Genomic DNA, 19,415 nt, shown 5'->3' with positions numbered 1-19,415 from the left:
AGACGGGGTTGTGGGGGACAATCTATCGATTTCGAGTGCCGATATCGAGTTAGCTGGCTCCGTTTCAGTGCAACTTACCATTTTAATGTCACTAATCGTCATAATACTGCGTACGAATAGATTGATTCTGACTATGGCGGGACCATCTGGCATAAAGTTTGGTTTAAACGTGAGTCTTCGACGTAAATGTGAATCGGTTAACTTATTGAGCTGATCTAACTAAGCTAAATATGGCATTGGTCTGATTGGCACACTAAGCTAAGTTAGAGATGATTCGGTACTGGATTTCGCTTAACTTTAGCAGAAGCTTACATTGCTAGAATTTCATAATTTGTATACGCTCTCCTAGCGAAAGCTGTCACCAATAGGTATTACGTAAATTGTATCGAAACAAACAGCAAAATAAAAGCAATCAATAGAAACAAACCATAGGTATTTAAATTTGTGAACAATCATCATTATGGTAAGGTTACGTTCTAAAGAGTATATTGCAGGGTATTCTCACCTGTGCCATTTATTCCAGAAGGTCGTATTCGGGCGTCGTATTTGCCTGCACCTAAAATTTGATCTAAGACTTTTTTCTCCTTTTCTCGGAAATTTATTTTGGCATTATTTGCTCTGAAATCAGGATACGGATAGGCACGCATGTATAATTTAAAAAACGTTTGCTTCAGTTATTTTGGGCAAAGTTTAAAATTGTGGTATTTAAATATTAAGTGGTATTGAAGTTTTGGAAAAACATCAGCTGAGCAAATTGTTAGTAATTTTTTGTTTGAAAAATCGCATAAAAGAAAAGTTTTGCATACAATTTACAGCAAGTTATTGTTTTTAGAGATATATGTACAAATCGATTGGAAGTGTGGGATAGTGTTTGCTTTTATTCTTATCGCCGGTATTATACACTGTCGCACTTATCAAAAGCCAAGGCAAAGTCACATAGCTGCAGACTCTGACCTCGACTTGAGCGTAAATAATTCCAAAATTTATGCTCCGACAAAAAATTACACGAAAATGAATTACATTTTAATGATGTGTCCTGGTGGAGTGTTTTTTTAAGTGTGTGTGAAACAGGGTGTGGAAATGCAAGTGGATAAAGGCGGCTAAATGGTGGGCGTGTTTAATTAAGCAACAACTGAAAAGCAAACAACGGCTCACAAATACACTGTAAAAAGCGTGAAAGCAGATCAAAATATATATTTTAAAAGCTGCAATTTTCTTTACAAAAAAACCCTAAAAATAATATTGATTTAGCTATTGTTAGAATCAACAAATTACATTTAAACCGTTTTATGTGAAGTAGTAAATTATTACAATCTGTATTTATATAAAACTTATTAAAATCAATTTCATTTATAGAAAAATTCTTGAACTAAATGGTTTAAATATTTTATGAAATACTGTATTTGTTTTAATTAATTACAACTTAGGCCTGTGGTCTTGACTATTGTTGCTCAGTGTATATCTGTACATATGCCTTTTGTTAAATAAATCGGCTTCGGTGCTTCAAAGCGGGGCGTGGCTGGGCCAAATTAACGACAATTGTATGTAAATCTCGCTTTGAACACCACTTCCCGGCCAAGAGCAGTGTGAAACACGCGAAACAAGATCCGCGTGGCAAAAAATCAAGTAAAAAGTAAGTGTAAAATAAATGGCAAGTGGAGCGTGGGACAAAATTATGAAGCGGTTTACATTTGCAGCTACTGTTTGCGAGTGGCGTGTGCTGGGTGTCTGAATCAGTGGATATAATGGAGCACAATGGCGTACTAGTACAGTGGGGCACGGCGGGTGCCGAGGGCTACTTACAGTGAAGCACTGCACAGGCTGGCAAAGTATAAGATCGCCCAGAAATAGTGTCCGCTGCCCATGTTGTGTACCGTGCGTCCTGCCTTCTGGTTGGGGGGGCGTGGCAGCCTCCTCCTCTGGTGATGGGTGGGCGTGGCGATTCTGAAATGCATAAGTAATGAACAATTAGTGCTGAAGTACCAACTGATTGGATAAGCATATCGATGTCATCGCCGCAAAATCAAAGTGTCCATTGAATCATTTTGTTAGGCCCGAAATTTTAGTGATTTAACCCACTCCATGGGCCACAGTCCACAGTGCACGGCCCACGGTGGGGTGTTAAATTGAATTGGCCATCGAATTAGGCCAATTAACATGCCATTTGGCTATCTGTGCCAGTGCATCAAGTGCATGTGCATCTCAATCTATGCAGCACACAGCCTCCTTTGTCGGTGTGTTAATGCGTTTTGCGAATGCGAATGCGAGTACGAAATTCGACATGCAAAATGCCGACATAAATGCAATTAAATTTGCAATATCCTCCTGACCAACACTGAAGGTGGGAAATTGAAAATTTAAAAGGTCTTGACACCGTAATGCTGCTTTAATCTGTTGCCCAGGGAATCCATTACGATGGCTGGCATTCATGAAAAATGCAAATTGCAATCGCAGCTCAACACGTTCAACGAGCTACAAAAGACTATGCCAAGGACTTGTTTGGGGTTTCTATAAAGTTCGGATGCTCTTTCGAGGGGCATACGTATAATTTGCAATTTAAATTCTGGTAATACTAATTTCCCTGAAAATTCAGGTAATGGGCACTGCTGATTACCTATGCCTATGTGTTTATTAATCCCCAAACAAAGACATTTTAATAAGACTGGGGATAACGAGAATATGCTGCAATTAGATTTTCTCCTTTGTTTACTTGATTGCCTATTCCAGATAGTGAAGTCCCCGGCTTTCTAAAGCTCAAGCTGGAGTATTAATTAATTAAGGCAGTTAATACTTTTATCTCTGGCCTGCAGAACGCATCACACCGGCCAAGCTGCCCCTCAATACCCTGAAAACGCTCTCGTTTTGCAACAATCATTATGGTCGGGGCATTTAAAACAATGCCAACAATGACCGGCAATATCCCCAGATATATCTGCTGACCAGCTTTCAGAAGGCCGTAGAAATGTCGAGTTCAGAATGGCGAATGCCGACTGGAAAATGCGAAATGCAAAATGCGTTTGCGTATGCGAATATTGGAATCGAATTAATCCTTTATAAGCATTTTTCTCCACTCCACTGGACGACGTGCTGTGCATGGGCGATAAGTGCGTTGTGGTAACCGATGTGCCACGCCCACTGCGATGTGCCACGCCCCAGCCGCCGCCCATCGGGCCAAGGAAGGCCGCAAAACATACACGCAGGACGCACCAGGACATCGGAACATTGGCGTGGCCATGACCGAGTGGGCCTTCACAGTTGTTGCCATGTGTGGGAGCCCCATGCAAATAATCAATTGGTCGAAAGGGGGAGCGGGAAAGTATCTGTGGAATGGCAACAGGCTGGCCGCTCGAAATTTGCATTCGTGCTGTGTTAATTTGCCGCTGCTGTGCCTGCAATTTTGAGCCATAAATACATGCAGATACGGCTACATCCCCAGCTGCAACTGCAACGGCAGCTGCATCTGCATTGGGCGAAGCAGCAGCAACATTGGCGCTGAGTTGAGGACATGGACCCGGGCGGTCCTTCCTCAAATTTCCCCCCCACTTCTCCCCCATTTTATTTTTTGGCCCGCTGTCAAAGAAAGTTAACAATGCGACTGCGACTGCCAAATGTCCCACATTTGCAGCTTGCCAAGCAGTTGGCGCCAATCCTCCCTCCAATCCCCCTAAAAAAGCCAGAAAAAAGAGCTCAAAAAGGACTACCAACTGTGTGTGTGGTGTAAATGGGTTTACTTTTATTTCATTTGTTTGTGCGTGAGTGTGTGCCTGTGTGTCCGTGTATCTGTGTATCTGCGTATCTGTGTGTATGTTTCTGACGAGTCGACACACTTTTGAGCCCGGCAATGTTTTTACTGTTCGCCACCGACAATAAAAACAACAACACTTGTGCGCTTGTCTACCTCAGCGGAGGCTTTGAGCTGTTTTGGCCGCTTGTTGTTGCCAAGTTGCTGCGGGTTGAATGAACGTGGCAAACTGCGAAAAATACTCGCAACTTGTTTTGGAAGGCGTGTTGAAGGCGGCTGTAATTAGATTTGCGCTTCTATTGTGATGCAAAGTAAGAATATTTGGGAGAATTCTTAGGAGAATCTTAAGATTAGAAAATCACATTAAAAGAAGACTGTCATATGGGATTTTTAGTTTAATAGTTATACTTTTAAGTTCAGTATTTAAAAATTTAATAAATTTTTTGTTATTTGGAGAAAAACACATATAAATTGGTCATAATTACTCGTTTATTTATTTTATATAGTCAAAAAAAGATTTAAAACAATTTATAGTTGTTTCAATTCAAAGTTTAAGTTATTTATTAGATTTCTTTTGTGGTGGAACTGGAAAATATGTTCAAGAGATGGGCATTTACTAAGCCAGTGCTGCCATTGAAAAAAGGAAAAATGTAAAATAAAATTAAAAAACAGGAACAGAATAATATTTTTAGTTTAGAAATCCGGACAAATGAAACGACTTCTCGACATCTTATTTAAGCTATTTTTTTTGCCTATAACTTAGAAAGATTTAATAGATCTCCCTTGTCAACCTGGTACAGAGAAAATCGTTTTCCTACTAAAATCCTAGTTTGGCAGCCTATTTTGATAAATTCGGTTTGAAATTTTCACATATTTTCGTTTGCTTCTGGCTTTCAGCGGAAGTTTGGTTTGCCACAACTGCTTTATTTTGGCTTAGAGTCCGCTCCTGACATATGGGCTTATCCCTGTCCCCGGCCACACAGTTTCTGGCAGTGTTCTGGCCAAAAGAGCGGGCTGTGTGTGGCAATCTCAACGCACCCACACTCGCACACACATTCCCCAGCAGGCCGTACAATCATACAATCACATCCCGCACACAGTCGCATATATTTTTTGCGTTTTATGCCGCTCAGCGGCGCTTGTAGCTCGTTATGTTGATTGGATTTTGTGCCGCCCGCACCAGAAAGTAGTCCACACACACATGCCAGGGCGAAAACCCCATGGATACGCAGACACACAGACACACAGATACGCGGATACACACGGATGCGCGGGTACACGCACGCACACTATTAAGGCACTTGCCGTCGCTGCTGAATAAAGTCAAGTGCCGCGTGTGTGTGCCGGCGCGTGTGTGTGCGTGCCATAAAGCTGGATTCATTTTGTTGTTGTTTTACTTGCTGCCCTTACGCTTTGCTCCTCGTTTTATGTATGCAAAAAATTTACACTCTCGTTTTCGCCATATGATGCTGTTCCTCTCTTCCTGTCTCTCGGCCGCTTTATTTTTCTGCTAAATTGTAAGTAAGTGGGCTTAGTAGCATTTTGCCATTTAGCACTGCGTGTGTGTCTCCCTGTGTGTGAGCGGGTGCGTGTGAGTGATATCCTGCAGCCGGGATTTGCATAAAGCTCACCTCAGACGGGCGCCTTAGCTTTAACATTTTGCAGACGGTTTGATAAACCCCGAAAGCGCCGTGGATGAGGTGCAAAAAAAGTGTCACCAGCAGCTGATGACACTTTCGGGCGCCCGAAATTAAATGCTGAACAAACAACGCGGGGGGCGAGATCGAAAGGTCAAAGTGCGCTGCATACGGGAGTGGCTCGAGCAGATTGCCAAAGGCCTACCAACCGCAGTTGCCGCACTTCGTAGATTTAGCAAACATTTCCAAATTAAGTATCTTTCAAATAGGCCGTTGGCAATCTCCTTCTATGTAATATTTTACAAATATTTAAAAGAGTTATATTTAAGACAGATTTGAGAAAATGTATGTTGCAAACAAAAATACTTCAATTCTTTTTTTTTTTAATTTTATAAAGAAATTTAGTTTTAAAATCTTCTAGATTATAATAATAGTATAAAGTTTATATTTATATATTGTGTGCTAAATTTAACAATTTTGACTTGACATTCCAATCCTTTAAAAATTATCATAGATATATATTAAATTAGAATTTAAGCAAAGTTTCAAAACATTTTCAAAATTTTAAAGTCTAGTTTTTAATCAAAAGATAAAAAAAGTTTCTCTTTCAGAAGTGACATTTATTTATAAAAAATTAGCTTGTACTTTACCAGTTTTTACCATATTATTATCTCTAAACTTTATTCGACTCGTTTCTCTGGTATTTAAGAGTAATCCAACAGCAGGACCTTTGCAAACTCCCCACTCGCATCCCGCAAATGTCAAGCCAGGATTTCACATCACTCAGCTGACAGGACCAAAAGGTCACAGCTTGCGTCCAGCCGCCTTTCTCTTGACCCCCGTCCCAGCCCCTCCGCCCACTCATAATTAATTGAAATGTCAATACATTGTTTGTGCGACACAGCAAAAATATTAATGAAAGCCTGCCGGAGAGCTGCTGGCAGGGGGCCGTGGATTAAACAGGGCTCAGGGGCAGGATTGTGTTTGCCCTATTATTAGCTCCGAAGGAGGAGGCGGATTCATCTATCAGGACTGCACATACAGTCTGGGCTATTTATAGGCTGGTGATGGTGCGGGGGAAATCTGAACTTTAACTGGAAATTAACTCGCATGAAAATTGGGCAATAATTTGCTGGATTTATTGCCTCCAACAAATTGCCGTTACATGGACCCTCCGTTCACCTAGTCAAATGGGTCAATAAACTAAACAGCACCCCGAAGGCGATAAAGCTGATGGACAGGGGCGTAGTGAGTCGCGAGATAAGCGCGATTAGAAGGGGGGTTGGGCGCTGGGGGTTGGGGCAGGGAACCTGCCACATTTTGGGAACCTTTTAAAAATGCACACGCACGCAGAGGCCCCGCTCTCCACACCGATGTATATTCGCATCGTAAATCACATATTCCAGCGCTTTGCGGCCATTTAATGGCTGTCAAGATAAGCTTTCGGGCTCTGTATTTAGGGCTTCATGTCAGTCCCGTACGCCGTCCCTGTGTGTGGGTGAGTATCTGTGTGTGCTGGCGAGCGGCAACCAAAGTAAATAATTGCCTAAAAATTGTGCAAACTGGAGGGCAGCCAGCGGGCAATCCGATGTCTGTTAAAGTGCATTTTAATGTCAGTAAATGTGCAGCCCGCGCACGCCATATAATCACCATGGGCGCGGCAATTAAATTCAGGGAAAAAGGTAATGGCTATGAACTTTAACTTTTGGCAAGCTTCTGTTGTGCCAAACTTTCTGCCAAACATGCACAAGTCCATTGATTGGTAACGAAATCAGAGGAAAATTCGAAATACTCGAACTGTGCGCCCCTTAATCATTTATTGGCCATTGATCATCTTCGACAAAACTTTGCCGCACCAAGGAGAGAGCCTTTCACTTTAGTTTGATGGGTAATCGGAGTTATCCATAATAACTTTTTCCCAGCCCGAACACACACACGCTGGAATGTCTTATTTCGCATTTCAATTAAGTTGGCCAAGAGTTTGGCCCAAGATTGAAGGTTCCGTTGGGCGGCAAAGTTTTTCGCCTGGAGAAATAGTTGGCATTGCGCATACGCCCCCTGGCAGCTGGTGGTGCCCATTCCGGCCGATAGGTGGCGGATGGAAGTGCTTGGCCAAATGGCCAAATCGTTAACCGAAAGCAGACTCACTTACTGGGGCGGGGATTTTATGTCCTGCTGACTCACAGGGTGACTTGCCGAGGCGAATGCCATCGCATTTCGGTTTCATTGTCAATTGACACTTTTTGTTGCCATTTGCCTCCTCTGGTGTCGCCGGCGATTTAAGCTGCAGATGCAGCTGCTGCCTTGATTGCATTTTCACAGACTGCAGAGTGGATTGGATGGGGTGGCAATGGGATACGGGGGCGGGCCGTCCCCGCCGGGTTGAGACACCTCCCGCACCCCACTCAGCTGGCTGACTGGCTGGCTGTTTGTTTTATGGCCCAGTGGCAACTGCTTATTGCTTTCGGTTTGCTCCAATGATGCAACGTGTTCCCATTTCCCGGCGGAACGTCAACAACTCTTTGTTGTTTACGGGCAAAGTTTTTGAGCGTTCCGCTTGCTGCAAGTTAACCCGGCAAATTGAAATTGTTGCTGCCTCAGCTTCGATTTATGTGCGTTTGCCCAGCTGGCCTGGCGCATCGGCGCACCCACTGCCACTTCCGCTAATTAATTGCCATGCGAAATTAATATCAACTTAAATGTATTTAGTGTTGATTAATGCATAATTGATGCGAGGCCCCCGACTTTCGACCAGGTGCAAAAACTTCGCCTCACCTTTTCGGGTGGCTTGCCTGGAGGGGCGGGAAAAGCTGACATTTTTAGCTTCATTAATCATTCAAGCGGGTGGTCAGGGCGCCGGGATGGCAGGGGGCGGCGGAAGGTAGAAGGTCGTTATTAATTACAGCAATGGCATAAAGCTCAACTGAGCAAACATTCAAGTCAATTACGGGAGCCAGGTAAATAAAGTACGGCGAGAGGGAAAAAAAGAGGGTGGAAAAGGTGAGTTGACATAGCAAAACTTTCCTCTCGCGGGAAATGGCCATAAATCGAAAGGAATTCGATCCATGTTGATTAAAAAATCCCTAACGCAGCTCATTTAAATTCATTTACCCGCAGTCGGAATTGCATTGCAAATAGTTTTCATAATCCGCAAAGCGAATATATTTGGCAGGCCACTCACGTCCGTGAATTCCAATTAAAATGCATGAGCCGCAAATATTTAAAATCATTTCTCGCCACTTGAATGCAGGATGTGACCCAGTCGGCCCTCTACTGTTGCCACTTTAAAGTGCGATACAGCAGCGTCAACAACATGGCACAAACTGTGGCCAAAGTTTGTCCAGCCAGCTCATCCTTCCGAGTTTCCTGCCTTTGTCCGCCTGGCCATAACCAGAAAATGACAAAAGCCATGTCAACAGGATGTTTAGGGTTGGGGTTTCGGGCTCAGGGGTTCGGGATTCTGGGTTCGGTTCGAGTTCCAGTTAAGACAATGCCCCGGCTGTGTGCCTGTGAGTATCTGTGTGCTGGTGCGTCCTTATCCGTGCTGCTTGTGGCCAAAGTCTTAGGGAGCACAACAAAACTTGCCCAATTTGGTTACTTTTCCCAGTTCGGCAAACAATGGACACGATAATTTATTCATATTCGGCCACACACACTATCCACACACCACACACACTCCGTGCCATACGTGTGTGGGGATGAATTTTTAAATAACCATAAATTTCTAAATTTACACAAGAGACACCCAAGACACATTGCACTTGCGATAAGCCACACACCCAACAAAAGGGACACGGCACACACACAAAAAACAAAAAAGTGAAAAATCTCCAGCAAACAATGGAAATTTTAATGAATATTTTCGGGTCGAAGCTCTTGCTCCCTTCAGAGTGTTGATAATTGCCACATAAATTTGCCCAGCAAAAGCGAGACGGAGCTGAAGAGGAAACTACAAGATATTCTACCATAAACACAGTGTCAGCACTGGCCAAACAATTTGCTAAATATTTATACATTTGCATAATGCATGCAATCAAATTTTCTCGCCCGACACATGGGCGCACGGGAAAGTGGGCGGCGAGACAGGGGTGGGCGTCAAGTGAAGGTCGCCGATGGCGAAACTATAAATATTCTACGAAATATTTGCCGGGAATGTACTTATGCAAATACCATGTGCACACTGGGACTGTAAAATCAAGGAATCAGGGGTGTATTTAATTTAAAGTGCCATCTAATCAGTATTACACAAATTCCGAAGCGATTTAACCTAATTTTCCAAGTTGACAGGGTTTACAGGGGCTTGTGAAATATGAACTAATATTGCTTAGTTAAGACCCTGTAATTTCCAATAATTTTTTGACTTTGAAGTTGGGTTACCTTATGAATAAATCAAATAAATCTATAAATTCACTTCTCTCTAAAGACAACAATAAAAAAAGAATGTAACCTATTCTGATTTACCAACATTAGTAATAATCATCGATATGTCTCTTTTATTTATCTATTCAATATTCCTACCAAAACTCAAAGCCAAGTAAGCTGATTTTTCTAATTGGCTTAAAAAAGTTTATAGCAAAGATTGTAATTATGTTAAAACAAAGAGATAACCTTCGTAATTTAAGTGCCTGTCAATACCAATAATTACTTGAACTTTAAAATTGGGTTAAGGCTAACTAAGCCCGAAGGATTATGTCAAAAGCAAACACTAGGCCATCTACGCGATTCCCTCTGGCGGACTTAAATATGGGCAATATTTCAACGCCGGCAATCTGCAAATCGCTTATAGTGTGTAATCTGTATTAAGCTTTCGTGGTTTATTATAAATATCATTGAATTCGAGAGTGTTTGCCCATGGGTCTCATCAATTGCATCACGCACACAGGCACACACCACCGAGTGTAAACACACGCGCACACACACCCGGACGTCTGGCTGCCTTTGGTTTTGGCATTAGTGCCAAGAAATTTTGCGGAGGGGCAAGGCCAACTAATTGCGGCGACATAACTTGTTGCGCCCCTTGGAGCCACGCCCTTCCGCCCTAAGCCCCCCCTCCACCACCACCCCACGGGGTGTTTGCCACATGCATTTGTGTGTGTGAGCGATTTCGTGGTGTGTGGTAATAAACGCCGCAGATAGACGTTCATACAGATAGTACACATATAGATATGGCCGCATAGCGGCTGTCGTCGTCTAAGAACTATTGCCAAGAACAACAACAGCACTGCCAATTGCATTAGCTGACACACACGCGTGTGTGAGAGGGCGTAGCTTCCCGTGTGGGTGGGAGGGGGCGTGGCACGAGGGCACATCGCTTGTCGCTTGTTTACAATAAACAAAGTCAAATGTCTCCTGGTTGGCAGGCAGCCCCACAGCATTTTGTTTGATCTGCCAGGCTAATGAAATAAATACAGAGGTAGTGCAGCTTATATATTGGCAACTTGAGAGCAGACACCAAAAACATACAAAATTCATTTAACGTAGGTAGAAAAATATTTACCATAAAACACAAACATCCAAATGCTGACGAGCAAATTTAATAAAAATAAAAAGGATTTCTGATCTGGCAACCTGAGCACTTGGGGCAATTAAAAGTATGCAAACGAAAACTTTGAGCCCAATTATGGAAACTAAATCCTCGTTGCTGCTGACCAACATTTTGGGGAAACAATTACTGGCTTACTAATGTTAGTTTTGGCCACGAGTGTAATTAAATAGCCCCATTGAAAGAGTATGCAAACATAAAGTTTGTATAAAATGTATATGGCAAATCTGCAAGGCAAAAGGATATAAAATGATTAATCCTTTGGCACTTGACCAGATTCAATGAAAATATGAAGCTCATTTTCAACCTTTTTATTTTCTCATTTAAAATAATATTTACAAGGAAATTAAAAATTACCAATGGTTTGTAGCGAGAGCTATTGTGGTTTTAATCTTAAGAAGGAAATGCTGATAGACTAAGATACCATTTAGGATGTCATCCTTGCATGTGCCTCCTCGCCAGGTGTGTTTTCCAGGTGATTCCCCACTAGAGCTCTCGAAATGGATCGTTAACATCCTGTTACTGTGACACTCTTCGCCTTGGGGGTCTCTATAAAATCGTAATATCGGTATAAACAGTTTGGCAGCCTGCAGCATCTTTACAAAGTTATTCGAAGCCTCTTGATGGGCAATAACCGGCAGCATGTGGTCGACCGCAAAATGGGAACCAAGCCGGAAGAGGCTGGAAAAGCGGGAAAGCGGGAAAAGGGCTCTCGGGCCAACTGCGCTGTCTGGGCCGAGAGCTTAATAAAATTATGTGACGATGATTGCTGGCGGAGAGTGCAGCCGGGGATCCAGGGACCGTGGAACCAGGGACCAGAAACCAGTAACCAGGATTCCACAGCCATTCGGCAGAAGTAGTGCGAGGGTTCCGTTCCGCTGCTGCTTGGCTGCCACTTGAAAAACGCATTAAGGCTGCAGTTTTGTGTGGCATTTGTATATTATGTGTATAAATATATTATATATATGGGCAGGGGCATAATACGCTCTCGTACGGCTGCCCTATATGCATGCCAGAGTGGTTTGCTGATTGCATGTTAAAAGGCCTTCGCCTGCTGCTGCAGCTGCTGCTGCTGCTCCCGAAGCTCTTTTTGCCATGAAATTTAATTAAAAACTTGTGTGCCATGAAATTACATTTCAACGTGAGTTTCCTCTCCGAAACTGGGCTGCTTTTGCAGCTTCTACTTCTGCCACCTGCCGCCTGCCGCCTCAAAGGTAGGAAAGGAAGCTCTTGCACACGCCGAGAGTTGATTTTTATGTAAAAATGTTCAAAAGGTTTTTCCACTGCGAAAAATGAGGGGGTTGCCTCCCGAGGCTGCCGACTTCCGTTCGGGCAGCGTTCGAGATGAAGTTGTTTGCGGCATGATCTACCGCCTCCTCCTCCTCCTGCTCCGCCGCCCCGGAAGCCCAGAGTTCGAAGTCGAGGGGCGAAAAAGAAATCCCTGGGCAATTATTAAATTGATTTACCAGCCATTAAGCGGGTAAATTAAACGGGAAATACATTTTTATCGATCTGCAGTCGCAGCCCTGAATTATTGAGTATTCCGGATCCCGTGTTCCGTATTCCACTTGGTAATTATCTCGAAATTATTGACAGCAGAAATCACTTTATCCCCTGACCATTTATTTGCGGAACGAGAGATTTCCGGCTTTCCTTTATGCAGGAAAACATGCATATTCGGCATATTATCCCCAACTATGCAACAAGATTGTTCCCCATCTTAGCCACCTGTTTGGCCAATCCATAATTTAACTAAAAAGCCACAGCTATTATGAATGCAAATCTGGCTTGGGGGTTTTGCAATCCAGTTGCAACACCTTTTGTTCACCTGCTGCCGGTGGCTTGTACCGTCAAAAGCTATGCAAAAATCGCTGTTGAGCGTTTTGCATATTTCAATTAAGCATTACACATACGCCCCGTGCAACCACCGAGGGAGTGGAGTAAAATTGAAGGCGGGCGAGGAGCAGCTGTCTGGCTGGCTGGGGAAAACGCTCTCGAAAATCCGCTTAAAACTTATTCAATTAAAGTTGCCGCCCCTGGGGCCAGAGAATAGAAGCGAACAGACGACAAATTCAAGTCGTAAACTGCAAAGGCAAATGGCGACCAGCAAACGAGCAAACAACAATGGCAAATGCCATAACTTCGAGCCGGGCAGGCCGCATAAAAATATGCACATAAAGTGTGTATAATATTGGTGCCCAGGTGCAGGGAGTGCAGCTGTGGAGCTGTGGAGCTGTAAAAGTATAAAAAGCATAAAAGTAGTGCGGCCAACTGGGGCAGCACACAAATGTGGCAAATAAATCAGCAGTCACTTGCGAGTGGGGGCGCTTGTGAACCATTTGCCGGCTTTATTTGCGTGACTATGTGGGTGGCAAAGGGACAGCTGTCTAGTGCCGAAATTCTTGGAAAACTTTCTGGCTTCAGGAAGTGCAGCCAGCCGTATAAGTCCCCGGTTAGTCTGTTCCAGGAACTCTGGTAATAGTTCTGATTTTACAGGATAATTTCATTTGGTGCAGTAATAACTCTACACTCTTGGCGATGGCACTCTCGGGCTTCTCCACAAACCAGTTTTAGGATTAAAATAACTACAGGATTCCTGAAACTCAGCGCCATTAAAGGTAATTGGAAAAGTCAGATTCAGGCGGTTGAACTTGCTATAAGATAGGTCTTCAGTGCCTAGACGCTATGTTTTTAAGCGTTTTATCATAAAACTTTTATTTACACATTTTCAGTGGTCGGTTTTATGACTATTTTTGCTCCGTTGTTGACTGACAATAATCTGCAAATCAGCATTGCAGTGAATCCTGACCAAAACTTTTAGAAAATAAAAACAGGGACTGACAAAATTAAAAGCTAGGCGATAGAGAGCTGAAGAGGCAAATATTTTGTTCGATTTAGTTCCATTTTGTTCGTCGAAGGCGTGGCACCATCCCATTTATTTTTTATTTATTTGCCGCTGGCCGCAGACGCCACAACAAAGCAAATTTTTAGACGCCATGCAGGCCAGTGTGTGGGGACTGTGTCCCTGTGTGCGTGCTGGGGCACTATGCCGGAAACGTGACTTATTTGAAATTTATGTACTTTTTAACCAAGCGCCTGGCAAAAGCAGGGCTTTACGAAAAAGGAAAACAGCAAACAGAGAGCCCCAAAAAAGGGCAAACATCGCGATTTATAGAGCAAATTCCACCCTTATCTGTGTGCTCAGCGCGCGCCCTAAGCCCCTCCGCGCTTTTTGGGGACTTTTAATTATTTTTTATTCGTTAGCCGGGGCTTAATTAGAAAAACATGCAGGCATTGGCTGGCAGCAGGGCAACATGGCGTATGTGCAATATGCAAATGCAAATGCATTCGCCAAAGAACAACAATTCACAAATTGAAATCAACGAGCATACAACTTGATAGGTTTTTGTTTGTTCCATTTTCGCCATCCCCTAAGCGCCCCTACAGCGCCCCTATACCACCCCCACGGCCACCCCCCACATATCCTTTATTCTAGGTCCTGTGTGCTCTCCTTTCTGGCCCGTTCGTTTCGTTTTTCAGCTCGTGTCACACACGCCATTCACTTGTTGTTGGCTTTGTTGCTGCTGTTCGACATGCATCGATTACATAAACGCGGGGTGGGGGCTAGAGGTCCTTTGAGGAGCAGGGGGAGGCACAGGAGCAGAGGTCGGACGAGCGGTGACACAAGTCACGAAGCTTTGCTAATGATGAGGGCCTTGATGCTTTTTCAATTAACCAAATGTGTGACGTACGGCACAGATAGCAGGCCGACTTCTGTGTGTGACAGTGACTGAAACTCGGCCTGGCACAAATCACAGTGAAAGTAACTATCAACTTGGGCTCCCCTCAAGCCTACTGCCCTGAATTTGTGGCCTAATCGAGGGGGAAACCCACAGTACTCGGCTCAACGGAAAAACAGGTGGCCCCCACTTGACTCCTGACGAATGTGCAGCCAATAAATCCATTCAAGCCACTTGCATAATTATGATTATTATAATCCGCCGAGCCGGAATCACCCCTGAGCACACACCCGTCCACCTCCAACCCTCATTTGCATTTATGTGGGGCTGAGGCCAGCTGTGATTACCTGGCAAGCTCTTCTGCGGCATTCGTCGTCGGCTCCTCCGCAAAATGGCAATAAAAGCAATTCGCAAAAATTCTGTGGCTGTGCCGGTTTTAGTGTGTAGTGTGCTTACCGACCCGCAGATACACACCCACACACACACCGAGGGCTACTTATAAACTCACCTTAATTAAACGTGATTAAGTAGATTTCCTCGTTTTTCTGCTCGACGAACTGTTTAGTTGTCGATGGTCTTTCTCGGTGTGTGTGTTGCCGTGCTCGGGGGTGCGGCTGTGGTTGCTGGTGACCTGTGCTTATTAGTTGCCATTTATTGTTGTTCCTGCAGTTGGGGCTGGGTATAGTAACTTGCCCGTCGAACTGGCGGATAAATTAGCAGAGTACCAACCCAGAATATAATTTATTAATTGAAGATTTAGTCGAAGAAAGCTACATTGCCAGCAAGAAAAGTTGGGAAATGGAGCTTTACATAAAGTCCATCATCTAGAACTTAGGACGGCATATGCCAAGAAAAATCTATATATCAACTTTGGCTTTTATGAAAAGTATTTATTCAGTGGAAAAGATACTTTCCTCGACTTTTTCAAAGTTCGTTCAGAGTGGGTCTTGAAGAGAACAGATCATTAAAGGTGGGATGGTGAATTCACTATAATAGAATGCCTTGTCTACTTTTTCTTTTCTGGTGCCAGTTTAAGTAAGAGTTAGACTCAAAGACTGGTAGCCCCTCTAAGCTTGCACTTTTAAATTAAAAAAAAGATGTTAAATAAACACAAGCATAAGATAGATTCAAATTTAAATAAACAATATACAATGTTTTGAGACTCAAGGGCTTCTAAGCCAAGGGCTGTTTGTGTAACCTAGGAAACACAAGATAATAATGCCCACAACAGATGCAATTCTAAGACACAAATTCAAGCCAAAGAGATTATTATCGTGTGCATTTTGAAGATGCCTCGATGCATTAAATGAGGGGATTAATGTGACTTATGGAACTCGAAACCACACAGCACTCGATTTAAATTAGTTGTCCCACCCCCATTTTGCCGTGCCACAAAAGGTTCAATTAAAGCAAAATCTCCAGCATGTTTAATTTGCCCCCAAGAACAAGCCCGGCAATGCCCAGGAGGGTATTCAAGTTTTCGGCTCAACCCAAATTAGCATTCAATTTCCATGCTTTTCCATGCCTTTCCCAGCTCTTGCCTCGCATTGTTGGGGCTCGGGCTGGGTTCGCTGGGCGCACGTTGTTGTAATTTAGTTTCATTTGTGCACGAAAATGAATTTGTATTATTGTTTGCATTAATTTGCCTTATTAATTACGTTTATGCTTCTGACTATTATGTTTTTTTTTGCCGTTTTCTTGCTCGGGGAAAGCCCCACCCAGCTTTTCCCAGGGGTAATTCGAGCATTGGCTGTGCGGGCAATCAAATAAATAATGAGGCGGCGACCGCGGCTGCCGCTGTCTGAGTTCCCTGTTCTCAGTTCGCAGCTCCCAGATCCCAGTTCGCAATTCGCAATTCTCCGTCTAGAGAACTGGAGAAGCGGAGTCTGGAGTCTGGAGTCCGGAGTTCTCGGTTTGCTGGCCACTGCCGGCGTCGCTGTCGTCAACTTTGTTTAATATGCGCAAAACGTCGCAGAACTTTTGCAGCTACTTGTCGTCAACATCGTTCTGGAGAGCCCCTGCCACTCCCCCAATCTAGACAGCCAGCCATCCAGCCCATCCCCCCGTGGTTGTTGTGATTGTCTATGGCAACTTGCTTTTATTATTTGTTGCCGCTCGTCTGTATTTCTATAATTGCCTTTTTGCCTTTGTCTAGCCCAACGTCAAGTGTCTGCGTGTGTAGCTGTGTATCTGTGTATCGGAGTATCTCAGCGTGTTCAGTGTAACTGTTTATGAAATTCAGACTTCGTCTTGCCTTGTTGCGGGTGGTGAATCAGGCTCGCTGACAGCTTTCAATTTTCCTGACTAAAATGCAATTCACAATTTTCAATTTCCCATTTTCCCTGGCTGCCTGTGCCGCTGCCTGCGCCACGTGCACTGCAATTTGGCCACCGAGCTTAATTCAATTGATTGGGCGCTAGTTGTGGCTTTCAGCTTGACGGAGCGAGTCGACGTGCACGGGGCGTATGAGCAATGGCAGCGCAGTGCGCACTCCCCGTGGCACGGGGCAACTTTGCTGACTTTTGAACTTTCCTGAGCACACACACACACTGTGGCACTCCTGAATGACAGGAAAGAAACAACTTAAATGTCAACCCGATGAAGCCGAGCAGCCACTCCGCCATAAAACTCGCATTTCACGGCACAAAAGCAGCAACCTCAAGCAGCGCACTGGGCCACGCTGATTTGTACACAGCCCGGTGGTAGGTGGCAGGGAAAGCAACACAACAACGGCTCAGAGCACAGAACAACGGGGAGAAAGCAAAAGGAAAGCAGGAATCTGCTTCCGTGTTGATTGTTTCGTTTTGCCCGGCTTTGGTTGGGCCAAGAAGAGCTGCAGGAGACGGCAGGACGACGCCCATAAAAAGCGACTATGTCTGCGGGAATCGCTTTAAAACAAGTGAAAGGAGCTGCCGGGGCAGGAGCTGGGGCAGGGGCTGGGGCAGGGGCAGGCAAACCTGTCCATCAGCAGAACTATTGCAACAATAAGCAAGAGCAATTTGACAATTGAAGTGCCTCTTCACGCGAGGCAGCCCGAGTTGCCGAAAGAAAGGAGACTGCTCGCCAAAGTAGCCTCCTCATCGCCTGCTCCTCGTGGAGCACTTGAGCACAGTTTCCGGTCATTTACACGCACACACACACACAGAACAGTGTCTGTGTGTGACACAGTATCCTACATTTTTATTGGCATCCTTTGGCTGGCAGTAAGCTCGGGCCAGTGTGTGTGCCTCCAACTGGTAATGCAGCTTGTAATTGCCGAGGCATCGGCATCCCAAATGGAATTCGAGCAAACCAATCCCAAGCCCAAAACCAGAGCAAGGTCAGGCTGGCGTGGAAATTGAATTTTCCGCAGCTTTGTTTACACATTGTGTCAATTTAAAGCAATTACTTGAGCAGCTCCTTGGATTTCCGCGGGCCAAAACGAGTGGTGGCGTGGCCCACAAAAGCGGGCTATGAAAAATCACCAAAGACAATTGCTCCCATAACTTTCATAACTTTTTTGTGTATGTTTTCTCTGCTCTACTACTTTTGCAGTGTGCGTGGGGCGGGAAAATGGGGGCGGGGAAGGTCCTTTTCAGATGGATGGATGGATGGCAATTGCTCTGCACAGACTCCACGTGAAAAGCGTCGCTAATCTGGCGCTCTCCGTTCTCTTTGCTCTCCCGTCGGCGAGGAAAGTCTCGCTCTCTCGGAAAATCTAGCCACTCTCTTGCTTGGGAAAATCTCTGCGCAGCTGCTGCTCCTGCAGGATCAGGGTGTGGTGAGTTATGCTGTTATGCTGCTATGCTGCTATGCTGCTATGCTGCCGCTGCTGCTGCTGTGGAAGCTGTGGAAAAACAAGAAAACGTCCTGGCCCTACCTTCTGCCGGCGTCGCTGCTGCTGCGCTGCTGCCTCCGCTGCCTGGCCGCGGCCGCTTTTCCTGCTCGGCTGCGCGCTTTTCCACTGAACTTCTGCCGCTGCCGCCGCCGCTGCTGCTGCTGCCTCCGATTTTCCTCCGCTTCTGCTGATATGTGACACGCACTCACACACTGGCACAGATACAAAACACTCACTCACACACTCGCGCTCGCTCTCTCACACACACACGCACGCACACACACGGACACACAGGCGCTCGCTGTTTTTGTTGCTGCTGCTGTTCGTCCTGCTCTATTTGCCTTTTAACAATTGCTATTTGCCAGTGGTCGCAACTATTTTGCACCTTTTTCCGCTATCATTTATCCAACATCACTGCCGTGTTTTCTGTTGTCGTCTGGCTGTCTTCCCTCTCGCTCGCTGGCCCCTGCTGGCTGTCCTGCTCGCTCAGGCGCTCTGTGTGTGCCAGTTGTTGGACTTTTCACTTGGCCAAATGAACTGGAGTGCACGTTTCCGCTTTGTCAACCGAACACGTCAACTGTCTGCACCTGACTGACGGACCTCGCAGTTCCCAGCTCGCAGCTCGCAGTTCGCAGTCCCCGATTCTCAGTTCTCGCTTCTCAGTTCTCGATTCTCGTCTCCCAAAGGCGTCGCTGCGGGAGAGAACACCGAGCAGCTTCTCTCGGAATCTCAAATCCCGTGTGGATGCTGTTCGTCGGACAGCATCTCGCGGCTCTTTCGTCTCCACAGCAGCCTTTGTTTTGATTTATTTTTGTGCTAGGTTCTTGCCGAGATTCGCAAAGAGCTGGGCCCCTAAGAGATGCTAAGAGCGCGGCCAAGGCGGCCACAGCCTCAATCGTGGGCGCCCAACTAAAAATAATACTTGTAGCTTAACCTT

The 19,415-nt window shown here is 44.9% G+C and overlaps 1 protein-coding gene across 12 annotated transcripts in view; it reads right to left on the bottom strand.

Annotated features, from left to right (window-relative positions):
* Positions 1-19,055, bottom strand: part of LOC108031476 (glutamate-gated chloride channel) — a 35,685-nt gene extending 16,630 nt beyond the window's left edge. For 7 of the 12 annotated variants that reach the window (XM_017104941.3, XM_017104946.3, XM_017104943.3 and 4 more), the window contains exons 1-3: positions 18,521-19,055; positions 1,804-1,944; positions 506-618 (exon numbers count right to left, since the gene is read on the bottom strand). In XM_017104941.3, the coding sequence (XP_016960430.2) occupies positions 506-618; positions 1,804-1,865 (175 nt within the window). In that variant the 5' untranslated portion in view covers positions 1,866-1,944; positions 18,521-19,055. Of the gene's footprint in view, positions 1-78; positions 147-505; positions 629-1,803; positions 1,945-18,520 lie in introns of those variants that run through there. The other 5 variants (XM_017104944.3, XM_050888357.1, XM_017104947.3 and 2 more) reach the window with 3 other exon arrangements.
* Positions 19,056-19,415: the final 360 nt, after the last annotated feature.

Source organism: Drosophila biarmipes, chromosome 3R (genome assembly GCF_025231255.1).
Source record: "Drosophila biarmipes strain raj3 chromosome 3R, RU_DBia_V1.1, whole genome shotgun sequence".
Lineage (NCBI taxonomy): Eukaryota > Metazoa > Arthropoda > Insecta > Diptera > Drosophilidae > Drosophila > Drosophila biarmipes.
Note: the sequence above shows the minus strand (reverse complement) of the source record. Positions and strands in the feature narration are given on the sequence as shown.